This window comes from Vidua chalybeata, chromosome 5 (assembly GCF_026979565.1).
Source record: "Vidua chalybeata isolate OUT-0048 chromosome 5, bVidCha1 merged haplotype, whole genome shotgun sequence".
In the NCBI taxonomy this organism is placed as follows: domain Eukaryota; kingdom Metazoa; phylum Chordata; class Aves; order Passeriformes; family Viduidae; genus Vidua; species Vidua chalybeata.
In genome coordinates, this window is record NC_071534.1 from 48,662,794 (window position 1) to 48,675,704 (window position 12,911).

The 12,911-nt window shown below is 39.7% G+C and overlaps 1 protein-coding gene across 1 annotated transcript in view; it reads left to right on the plus strand.

Moving 5' to 3' along the window:
- The first annotated feature begins 323 nt into the window (after positions 1 to 323).
- CFTR (CF transmembrane conductance regulator) overlaps positions 324 to 12,911 on the plus strand; it is an 85,339-nt gene continuing 72,751 nt past the window's right edge. Inside the window, exons 1-2 of the mRNA XM_053943552.1 lie at positions 324 to 376; positions 12,043 to 12,153. Coding sequence (XP_053799527.1) covers positions 324 to 376; positions 12,043 to 12,153 — 164 coding nt within the window. The remainder of the gene's footprint in view (positions 377 to 12,042; positions 12,154 to 12,911) is intronic.

Consider the following 12,911-nt stretch of genomic DNA (forward strand, 5'->3'; position numbering starts at 1 on the left):
GAGCCGGGGAGGAGAGGGTGCGGGGGGAGCGGCGGGGCGCGCCCGGTGCGCGGTGCCGGGCGCGGCGGGGAGGCGGGGGAGGAGCGGCGGCGGCAGCGCACGGGCTGGGGCCCCAGCCCGCCCGCCTTTGAACCGGGGCAAAGCAGAGGCGGGGAGAGGGGCCGGGGCAGGAGGCGGACGGTGACATCAGAGCGGCCGGGCGGATAAGGTGGGAGAGCCTCAGGAGCGGAGTGGGCGAGCGAGGCGTCAGCGATCAGCGGCTGCCTCCGGTTCCCCGCTCACCGCATCTCACCGCACCTCACCTCACCTCACCTCACCTCACCATGCAGAGGTCTCCCCTGGAGAAGGCGAACATCTTCTCCAAACTTTTCTTCAGGTAGGAGCCCCGGTGCGGCGGGACGCGTGCGGGCGGGGGCAGCGAGCCGGGCTGGGCAGCGGCGGGCGGGGAGCTCAGCGGGGGCTCTGCGCCCCCCGCCCAGCCCACTCCGCCGAGAGGGGAACCGAGCACTGGGTGAGCATTAGCTCTGGAATGGTCTGCGGGGAGAGCGGTGGGAGTCTCGCTTGTTGATGAGATCACTCTTTTTTGTTGTTGTTGCTGGGGTTTTAGCACCAGGAATGGGCTCTGTCAGGTGTCATAAACCTTTGCTGGACCCGAACAGATGAATTTATGGCATAATTTGAGCAACCTTTGGTAGTTGCTCAACTAGTTAATCTGTTATTTCATGTAAACTTTGAGAACACCGTGGGGTGGTAGGGAGCAGAGGGGAAATGCTCTCAGAGCAAGGATTCCTCCTGTTTGGCTCTTTGAGTGTTTAGCATTTGCTCAAATGTGCAAGTGTAATATATGATCTTACTGTAAGCAGTTCCTTGCAAGTGTTGAAAATGTTCTCTTAGAAGCAAACTCCCTAGTGCCTTTTCTTTCTAAAAACTTCAAATAAAAAGTGAAGGAGCCAATACTAGTGCCTGGGCACAATGTACTTTGCAACACAATATGGAAGCTGAATACGTCTTATGTGACATTGCTAGAAATGACACTGTGAACTGGAAGGAGCAAATAATCTTTTTGGCATTGGCCCACACAGCACTGCTTTTGCCAGAGTACTGGTTCCCTCTTTTGTTACTGGAGGGTCTCTTGCATGGCAAGGAAGGGCAGGAGGAAATCTTGTGTAAGATGTGAACATGATGACTGAAGTGAGAGCACATGGTGTAAAACTATAACATTTGTCATGAGGTCTCTCACCGAAAAATGGAGGGCTTTTAGCTCGCTTTTAAATCCTTTTGGGGTAGCTTTCAGCAGGTTGGTCTGTACATTTTTTCAAGTTTCTTAATGGGACTCCGTATGAGTCACTGTTTGCCTGTCTCTCCCCCTTGGGCACATGTTAGCCAGATATAATAGAGGGGAATAATCCCAAATATAACCTGTTCCTAAAGTTTTACAGATATCCAGGTAAACATAGTGATCTCATACATTTTCTCCAATGGTGCTGCAGTGGGAAAGAAGCCTTGCTTACTACCAAATACTGTCAGAGTCAGAGGGTATGCATGACAGGGGTGTAAGCAATTATAAATTCTCCATAAATGATGCTTCAGTCAGTGTTCCTGAAAGACAGAAATCTGTAGGAAATGTCTGTATCTTAATTTAGTAGCTTGAAGGGGCCACTTGCTCTATTTAATTTTATTTATTTATAAACTTCTATGAATTTATCATCCTAGAACCTAGGGTCTTGAAGGTGTGAAGAAAAAAAAAAACAAATAAGATAAAGCAAATACATTTCTGATTCCTACCCTAGTGAAAGTTTTCATGTCTGAAACCAGATGCAGTTCATGCTCATGAAGTACATAATTAACCATCCTGAGGCCTGTGCTCATCTTTTAAATCACAGTCATTAAGTCAATTGAATGTTGTTTTAATCATGTTTGTCATGCATGATACATTACACTGCCCCAGCTTTTGGTCAGGTGACTGTAACCAAAGTGATAATAATAATAAAATATATGAAGTTAAGGAGATGTTAATGATGAATATTAACTAGAGCAAAGAAAAGGGAAAGAGACGTATGGAGAGAGATTGTTTTTATTCAGTGATAATGAAATAGTTGCTATCAAGTACAACACAGTGCATGTTTCAGTGAAGTAACTTTTATAAGAGTCCGCAATGCATTTATGTGTGAAGTACCAATCTGAAAATAATGTGATAAGTTGAAGATCATGTTAGCACAAGTGATGTTAAAATATTAGTTACGATTGTTCAGGTAATCTTGCTGATAAATACATTGCTATTTAATATTGTACAAGCTGTTATCAGCTATAGGTGCGTAAACATATTGGCAAGGATTTATTGCTTCATAATCTATCCTGCTTGGGTGGGAGAGACAGGTTTAACATGTGTTTAAGTCAGAATGTAGCTCTCTGCTCATAACTGAATAGTTTATACATGTTTCAGTATTGATTGGACGTTTTTTCTTCAATTCTTTATGCAAAAAAAGTGAGAAAATGTCTTGGTATACAAAGAGTAGTACTATCTTATAGAAAGTGTTACCTTTGTATTAGTGATAGTGATACTACTTGGGAAAAAATTGTTAGGAGTGGTCATGATAGAAAGTATTTAAAATTAGAAATTAATTTTCACCCTAAATTTTAAATAGTTTTGGTTTGTTAAAAAAAGCCAACTGAGCTTTGGTGGTTAAGAAACAAGGTGTGGAAACAGGTGGTTTGAGATCTTCCATTACGGGGACACTTAGAAAATAGAAAACACTAGATACTGAGAGTTTGGGGTTTCAGAGATTGTTGTGTGTTTTGTTGTATTTTCCTTATTACATTTTCAGAGTTGATCTCTTTTGTTCCCAACCTCATGCAAAACATTCTTTCTCTTCATTGGCAACTTTTGACCTTGCTTAAAGAAAACAGAGTTTTATGCAGAAAGAGTCAGATCATCATATGCTTAGCTTCATATCAATTGTTAAGCTTCACTTTTTTTTTTTATAACCATTACTTATTTTCTTTTGGAGTTTTGGGGTCAAGGCCATACCTTTTGTCACAAACAATATCATACTACTTTGCAAACACCTAGTTTTTATTGAAAATTAACTGAAGTTAGGAAGTCTTGTTAATTAATCAATTTTTATCTGAGAACTGGCACACAGAGTTATTGCTGGAGTTTCAGAAATGGCTGCAACTATGAGACAATTCTCATTTTATTACTGTTCTTTTAAAAGCAACTTTAGATATAAAAACACAAGTTCTCAAAAAGTAATCCTTGTGCTTGTGTCCAACTCTTTAAGCATATACTTTTGCTTTGGTACCTATCAATCTTGACAACTCCTGGCAGGACCTAGTACTATAGTGCCTGATTCATTATGAAATCCAAATGAGAAATACAAACGAACCCAGCTTTTTTGTCAAATCTTCTAATGGATTCAGTCAATCAGATCTGCTCTAGTTGCTTCTTGCTTTCCAAACCAGAGAAAAAGAAATCTGTACATTTATACAGCTGTCAAGGGGTTCCTAAAACAATTTAGCCAGTATGGGATAAATGTTGGATTCTTTCTTCTGCCCTGTGTGTGTTGTGAGGGCTAGGAAAAGAAATTCAATTCTATACCTTGCCTCTTCTAGGAAGAAAAACCAAGTGTTAGCAGTGTTCGGTAGTGAAGGTGTTTTAGTTCTCTGTCTCTGGCTCAGCTACTTTTTAGAGCATAAATCAAGAGTTATTCTGTACTCTTCTGAATAAAAAAACTAATTTGCAAGTCCTAATTCCTGGTGTGAAGCTTCTTATGAATTTTGCTAATAACCTCTAAGGTGGATAAAAAAATTCAGGACTTAAGTTTTGAAAGTACTTAGCCCCTATGCTACAGTAATGTTATTCTATCACTCTTTGAAGCTTAATTCAGTCATAATTTCAAGTTTAAGAGTGCCTTGTACAAGATAGTTTCTGGCATTTTCATGAGAATTAAATTGATTCCCTTCAGAAAAAGGAGCTAAAGCCAGAACATCCCTGGGCAGTCCCTGCTCTATCCTTGAACTGCATATCTTAGAATTCAATGACAACAAGTTACTTAGGATTTTCATTCTTGAATTGAAAAATCTTGTGTTTTCCTTGCAAGTTTGGGATTTAATGTGTACATTTTAACTCAAAGTTTCTCCTGAAACTGTTTTGAGTTCCTAAAAGTTCCAGATTTTGTATAGGAAGCTTAAATGCCTAACTCATGTCTGCGAATTTCACTCTGGAGGGCAGGTATCTTGAAACTGTCATAACCAATATATATTTGGACCCTCCCTTATCAATACCTAGCTACAGCACTTTGGCCATCTTTCCTCCTTGAATAAGGAGCCTCTGTGTACAGTAGCAGGTGTATGGCACAGTGTCATGCTTCACTTTCTAGGGCAGTCAGCTTAGACACTTATAAAAGGCATTTCTTTCTGTAGTGTGTTCTTAGGGCCCTGTATGTATCTAGCCCTGATGAGCTGCCTTTCACTGATCCCAGGCAATTGTAAATCCTGGCTGTTAGTGATAACCAAGCACAGATGCAGTTGCAGCACAGGTTATGGCCCTGTAAGGCTGCCTGATCATTTGTCTGTTGCCACAAGCGGTCCTTGGAAACCTGCTGGTCTGCCAGTCCTTCAGAGCTATCTGAAACAGCAAGGTGTCAGCTTCTGAAAGTCACATGGTTCAAAGATGTGCATGCAAGTTTTGGACTCCTTCCAAAAAATTTGACTTCTATTGCTGTTTCCAAGGTAAAATATGAAACTTGAAGTGAAGTGGAGAAACTACGTAGAGTCTCCTACACTTCAAGTAATTTCAGTCAGAGGAATACCTTCTTTAACAATTAAGGCTAAGCTGTGTCCTTGGCTCAGCCTGATACTGCATCCTTAGTCTAATGACCAAAAATGCAAACCTTGTAGAGCACAGGGATCTTCTCTGGCTGCTTTATAACTCTAAAGCACAGATGCAGAGATGAAGTTGCATCTGACTTCTGAAATATATTTAAAGTCTGTTTTCTTCCTGCAGGAAGAAAACTTACTATCTTGATACTCAAAGTAAATTATCAAGCATTTGAAATATTTGCAGACCTGTCTATACCTTGTTATTTTCTACTTATGCTTATTTGATTTTGGTGAGATAGAAAGTAATCCATCCAAATCCTTGATTTTTTTTTTAATACTGTAGACAATGACATGGTTAGTAGATTTATTATCTGTATTACAGAGGCTTCTAAATGCACTGACAGAAAGTTGAAGTCCTCTGTGCTACGCAAAATATTTGATAAGGAAGTATATTGTGAAGATCTTGAAGTCTAAGGAGATAGTACAAAAAATTGTTAAAAAGAAATTTCTTTACTAATTCTGTCAAAAAGAAAGTGGGGTATACAAGGATTGTGGTTTGTCCCAGAAGCATGTGATGGAGTCAGTGCAATCTGACTGAAATCTCCGGTCCAGAATTTTGATTGCGCAAGGATATTTCTGGTGTGACAAAGTTATTTCAGAATATTTCTGCAGTGAACAATTACCACCTCTTTCATACTGAAGAATCTGAGTCTCTCTATCTACATTTTTGGATATGCTAAATTTCAAAGTGGTGGGAATATTGTGACTTATTGCAAGAGGTCACAGGTTGCTGTTATCTTGGTTTATGCTTTTTCTCTTCACCCACACCCCCAGCTTTGCAGCATATGACTGTAGGTAAGGTTGTGGAGGCAGGGTGGTGCCAACTTGACATCCAAGTAATAATGTGTCCTCTGAAAACATCATGTCCTCTGAAATAAGTGAGTTAAAGGTGAAAATTAACTAGTATACAAGGAGACATTGAAACACTGCCAAATTTTGCCATGTGAATTTGTAGATGCAGTTCAACTGACTTCCATGCGAGTGGGGGTACGCCTGGGTGAGACAAGCAAAAACTCAGAGGCTGTTTACGTATCAGTCCCTCTCTTAGAAGCAAAAGGATCTGCATGAGCTCTTTCACTTAGCAAGTAGCTAATCCAAGGCTGCATTGTCATGAAACTCCCCAGTTTAGGAGAGAATAAGTAGGCATTTAAGACATATTTTGAAACAGCATTTTTCAATTTAAACCAGTAGGAGAAAATCCTAAGCGACAGCAGATGAAGGTACTTGGTCTAGGTACATTCCCATATTTTAATGTTGACATTTATCCTTCATTTTTTCCCCCCAACTTTTAAAATAAAGAATGTGAACCTTTGTTGTATTGCAGTCATTCTGATATCTCACTTTAACTTTCACCTTAATTAATTTTAAAGATAATCCGTAAGTTCTGGAATGATTTAATTTCTCTGTAGGTAATAAATACAAAGGAAACAAAACCACAGAAGTCCCCCAATGTTGCTTTCCTCAAAGCCCAAGACTGTTCTGGAAATCAAAAGATATGAGGCATTTTCTCATTAATTTGCAAGGATCATGATAAGGAGTAGCGTCATCAAATACCAGGATACAGAGAAAATGGCAAAGAGCAAGTAGGAAGAGAAGCAGCACCTAATTCAGGGTTGATTCTATATTACTGTCATGGTAATTTACATTTTGACCCTTGGTATTAAAATTAAATAAAATGTCACTGTGTTCACCTGTTTGTTTATACCTGACCATGTATCAGTCATTGGGGTGGGATCCAAATAATAGTTTTGGAAAGGGCCATTGCACCTGATTGCACCTGATTTCACCTGCAATGTTATGTTATTATGTTATGTTATTTTATTTTGAAACATATCTTTAAAAATCCATGGCTAACACTTTAGTGAAGTACTAAATTGAAATATGTTGCTATCACTTAGTGACACATCTGGAAGATTTTAAAATTCAATTAAATAATGAATAGCATTGCTCTGCAACAGTTTTGCTGATGCAAACTTTCTCTTATGTTCCTTGTTCTTTCAAAGGACTAGGAGAAAAGAAATCTTTCTCTTATTCTTGCTGAGGGATATATAGTTGAGAAAAAGAGTGAAGATGGAGGAATATCCTCTCCCAGTCAGTCTTACTGTAGGTATATACTGAAAGAGCCTTGCAAACCTTGTTCATAGCACACCATCACTACTGCTTTTTTGTTAGCTTTCTTAAAGAAATATTTGAAGCATACCTTACACTTGACTTTGGTACCTAAAAAATGATAGATTACAATATATTACTATTAATATATTCTGTCCTTCTGTCTTGCACAACCTATCGCCTGATGTGCTTTGTTTTCTCTCAAATATCTCCCAGTACTTCTGCAAACTGAAATATTTTGACTACCTTACTAATTGTAAGGAAAAAAAGTATTGAATTTCTGTTAAAAAAGCATTTATCAATTAGATAATAATTTGAATAAGTGTCACTTCACAAAAACTGGGCATAAAAGACAAGACTTCCTCAAGAATTGTTGTGGCATAATCCTAATTAAGATTTGCTATTGAAATCCCTGGGTTTCAGCAGAACATTGATTATTCTTAAAATGGTACTGCTCACAGCTAGTGGCAGGGTCAATAATATTGCAGTTAAATATTTTCCATGTCAAATAACACCTCATGGGGAAGAACTGTTTATTAGTGAAGAAATTAAAATCTTAATTTTTGTGATCTGGGGGAACACAACTACAACAAAAAACCAGAAACCAGTAGGGTCTGCATTTACCTTTGTTGTTGAAACCCTGCAATAATTATATTATTGCATCATAATTACGGCTTGATGATGTACCTTCTTCCCTGGCCTCCCCCCACCTCTCCCTTAATTGTTAGGAGGAAGGATGAATTAAAGCCAGAGGCACTTGCTCTCTTCATTGAATTTTAGGTCCAGCTCCTTAGGAGCTGCAGTCACTATGCTTAACTATATTTTGCACAGGTATTAATGCTTTGTAGAGGGGAGTGAAACCATGGTCACCTCTGTGCTGCACAGTAGATGCTGCTGTGTTGTGCACAGAACATCTGTTGAAATGGCACCAGTCTGATCAGTGACCCTTGCAGGACAGCTGATCTCTTTTGCTGGTCTTGGGTTGCCCAGCACTACTGTTTTGTTACTGTCTCAGCAAACTGTGCTTCTTGATCTGAAGAGCCCGATGGATCTAGGATATTCCTGTGCTCAGGAAGATCAGGGCAGCTGGCTTAGCAACACAGATGCCCCTTCTGTCTACAGTGACATGCAAAGCAGCCTTAAGGAAGAGTCAAATCCTATTGACAAATTGTTTGTGTTAATACTCTCTGGAAAGCCAAAGACATCTGTCCTATTGATACAATTTGAGTGGGATGACTTTGAACATGCAGTAGAAAGCAATAGCTGTAATAAGAAATCTGTTACATACTGCTTAAGTAAATGACAAAGAAATGGTCATTAGAAATCTACCAAACAGTGTGTTATATGTATGATATTTACATATCAAGTTCATATGTTTTACTACAGGCAGTAATAATAGATGTGGAACTTGCCTTCTTTTCTTCTTTCCTACTGTACCTCCTTGAAACTTGTTCCCTGCTGGGTTTCATATGTGTGTACCCATAATAACATTCCTAGTTAGTGGCAAAACTCTCACAGCACTACAGGTTTCTCTGTGAAAGGGTTCATTAAATGCCAGCAAGTAATCCGATGGCATTTGCTAACATAATGCTGTAAAGCCAATCTGTTTCCCTTCCTTCTTGCTCTCTTCCTTTCAGAGTAAATTTCTCAACAACTTCAGGAAAACCTCAGCATTAACACTGACAAATTGTTTCCAATAAGCCAAAAAAATAGAATAGTCATATTCATTGACAAACTCTAACTGAGCTATGTCACCTGGTGTTATGGAAACATGGATAACTACAGATTATATTGCCAGTTAAAATAAATTCATAGTCATTTTGCATTTCAAATCTTTGCAAAGGGAACATAATGGCTAAAGGAATGCTATAGGAATCCAGCAAAAATTGGTTTCATTAGATATTTATGTGTTTTAGGTTTAGTATATTCCTTTTAATGAAACACAAACTGTCTCCCGCAGTTCTTGACAACTCAAGCAGCTGTTGAAAATCCACCTTGAGACAAACATCACACACCAGGCCAACTCCTCCCACAATTACCACTCCAACCTGAAGCCACTTGACACAGCACACAAATTGGCCAGATCTAGTTAGGGTGGGACTTCCAAGCAAGGCCAGGGCAGCTGGGAGATGAACATCTCTGTGCAAGCCCTGCCAGCAGCTTGCAGAAGGAAGCAGGCTGCAGACTAGGAGGTCCCAGGGGAAGGAGTCAGCACTGCTCCTTTTGCTGGCTGGAGGAGTTTATCTAGCACAGTTACAGCTACCGTGATGAGTGAGATGAGGATGAGGACTGCATAAGTCTGTATCAAACTCTGACTTGGGAGGGGAGAGTAGTTTAGGGACCACAAAATTTTGATGGCAATGATAAATGCACCTGGTTAACACAGAGTTAAGCACAGAGTAAAATGAGAGACATTTCTAGAAGTACAGAAGAACTGCTAAGCGTGCTGCCTTCCCCAAATGATAATACAGCCACTCAGCTCTCTTTCTAAATGCAGTCACATTTCGTTAGTTCAGGGTGAGGCAAAATGCCAGAGCAGGTGCTAATCAAAACTATAAATAAAATAAAATATGTGGAGGGAAACAGTGTAATAAAAATGTTTTCTCAAAACATAAAAAGTGAAACTGTAAAGTACTTATCTTTTGTCAGGTTGGGAATTGCTTATTGCAGTCTCAAAGCATTACCAAGGGGCTTAGGAAGGTTATTACTTAGCTACAGTGTTGTGAATTAAAGAAGTTGCCTAGGAAGTACTGTTACTTCCTTGCATTAACTGCAGCAGTGGTTTTGTGTCCCATAACTTGTATTCATTCTGTCATTACTGAAATACCTACATATATGGGATGTCGGTGAAGCTGAGAACAGAAATTAATGAGAGTTTCTGTTTCTGAATGACAAGGATTAGCCAGTTCTCCACAAGATGTGCACAAAGCCAATAGCAACTGCTCCTTTCTGTCTTCAGGAGCTGGTAAAATAAAAATCAGTACCTGATATACCATTTGCAGTAATCATGAAAGACTTTCATGTAAGTGTTACATGAATTTCAAAGGCTTTCTTCTAATCCAATTTGTCCCTGAAAAATATTGGCTTCTATTTCCAGTAGTTGTAAAGTTTATGGATGTTTTATCATCTCCAAATGGTAAAATGAGAGTCCAGTGACTCTACAAAGTGGCCTCTCCTAACTCCCTTCCTATAATGTACCATGAATCATGTGTTATTTCTCAGCTACAGTGGTGTGAAAGACTGAGCTAGAAGTCATATGACTCATCTGAAACCATAGTATTATTGCAGAAATGAAGGATAGTCCTTCAATTTCTTTGAGCATGTTCTCTTTGCAGTGGGTGTGATATAACCATGCACTTGGGAAATATCTTGGTGCTTTACTGAACTATGGGGATTATAGACTGTCTCTTGCAATTCGTAACTTCATTAAAGTAAATGTTAAAGTGTGCATGTGTGTACACACAGTTGCACACAAGTAGTTTTCATCTGTTGTGATTAGACCTTTTTGCACTTTTGTAGTGCTCAATGATGTTCTTTTACCTTTGTATCAACTTCTTTGAGCCTTCAGAGGCTGCAACTGAGAATGTGGATTTGTGTGTATGACATAATGTTCTTACAGGCATAGAGGTAAGCATGTCCAATAAGCTGTTTGCATTTTCTGAGTGACTGTGGAAAACATTATTGCATATATTCATTTTTTTAGGAAATATTTTTTATTGATGACAGTAAAGCAGAAATTCAAGTAGTTTCAAAATACACCATTAGTTCAAAACAGTTCTTATGTCTGATCTAGTCCTTTGCTTTCAAAAAGATTTCTGAACAGAATCTGGTGAAAGGTTTTGTATAAGTTGATCCTTGGAGATTCATGGGCCTTTTTGGACCTGAATTGTTTGATAAAATTAGTCATGGCTTATAAAGATTTTCTCTAGAGAGTAGCCATTTGGAATAGCCTTTTCCTGCTTTGTTTTTTCTCAGCATGCCCTTTAAATTGGTATTAAAATTTTAAACATGACATTTAAAAAAAAAATGCAAAATATGTGTATCTAATGGACACATTGAAGATCTTATGAGGAGTCTTGTGCAAGATTTGTGTTGTTAAGTGCATATTGCAATGTAAGATGTCATAGAATCATGGAACGGCTTCTGTTGGAAGGGATCTTAAAGATTGCCAGGTTCCAACCCCCCTACCATGGGCAGGGACACTTTCTGACAGACCAGGTTTCTTCAAGCTGCATCCAACCTGGCCTTGAACACTGCCAGGGATGGGGCATCCCCAGCTTCTCTAGGCAACATGTTCCAGTGTCTGGCTACCCTCACAGTAAGGAATTTCTCCCTAATATCTGATTTAAAGTTGCTCTCTTTCAGTTTAAAGCCATTCCCCCTTGTTCTGTCATTATATGGCCTTGTAAAAAGTTCCTCTCCAGCTCTCCTGGAGGCCCACTTCAGGAACTGGAAGGCTGCTCTAAGATTTCCCCAGAGCCATCTCTTCTCCAGGCTGAACAATTTCAGTGCTCCAAGCTTTTCTTCATCGGGAGAGGTGCTCCATCTTTCTAAACCTCTTTGTGGCCTCCTCTGGACTCACTCCAGCAGGTTCCTGTCCTTCCTGTGCTGAGTACTCCAGGTGGGGTCTCCCCAGATCAGAGCAGATAGGAGTGAGACTTACATGTCCACTTTACTATAGTTCTGATTTATTATTCATTTATATGGACATAGCACATAGCGTATTTGGAAATACAGAACAAAGGTTTCAATTCCCTGTTCATTTGTCTCCTGCTGACTCAGTAGGAAGTCTGGGACATGATCCCACCCCAAAACTTATAAAATGAAGGAGTTTCACAATTATTCTTTTAATATTATATTTGTCAATATAGTTTTGTAAATATAATGCAGGGCTGCACTATATTGTGTCATATATGTGTATGTGAGTGCATGCGCGCTTAGATATACTTGGATGCTGTGGAGAAAATACTCAGGGTGAGACAAAGCAACTCCAGAATTAATGCTAGAATATTTTTAATTCTAACTTTTTTTTTTTTTTTAATATTTACTTAGATGGACAAACCCAATTTTGAAAAAGGGTTACAGACGACGGTTGGAGCTCTCAGATATTTATCAAATCCCTTCTGCAGACTCTGCTGATAATCTTTCTGAAAAACTGGAAAGGTATGAAAGGTTAATTAAATAAATTTGTTTCAGGAATCACAATGCGATTTTCATTACAAAGCTTTTGGATGAAATGCTTAAATAGTGTTGGGTGCAAGCTGATTGCACACAGTTGTACTTTGGACATGACGGTGATCCCTGGTGCAGATGTACAATCCAGATGGTCTAAATTCCTATATACATGTACCTGTGATATCTGTCACTGATCACAGAATCACAGAATATGCTGAGTTAGAAGGAACTTATAAGGATGATCAAATCCTTGTCCTAAAGAATCACACCAAGACTTCCCCAAGAATCACACCACGTGCCCAAGAACATTGTCCAAACGCTTCTTGAACTCTGTCAGGCTGGTGCTGTGACCACTTCCCTGGGGAGCTGTTCCAGTGCCCAACCACCCTCTGAGTGAAGAACCTTTTCATAATATCCCAACTAAACCTCCCTGACAGAACTTCAGGCTATTCCCTCAGGTCCTGTCATGGGTCACCACAGGGAAGAGATCAGTGCCTGCCCCTCCTCTTCCCCTCACGAAGAAGTTGTAACTGCAATGAGGTCTCCCCTCAGTCTCCTCTTCTCCAGGCTGAACAGACCAAGTGACCTCAGCCACTCCTCACATGGCTTCCCCTCAAGGCCCTTCACCATCTTCATTGCCCTCCTTTGGACATTCTCATAGCTTTATATCTTTCTCATATTGTGACACCCAAAACTGCCCACGATATTCAAAGTGAGGCTGCAGGAGTGCAGAGTAGGGCTGGGCA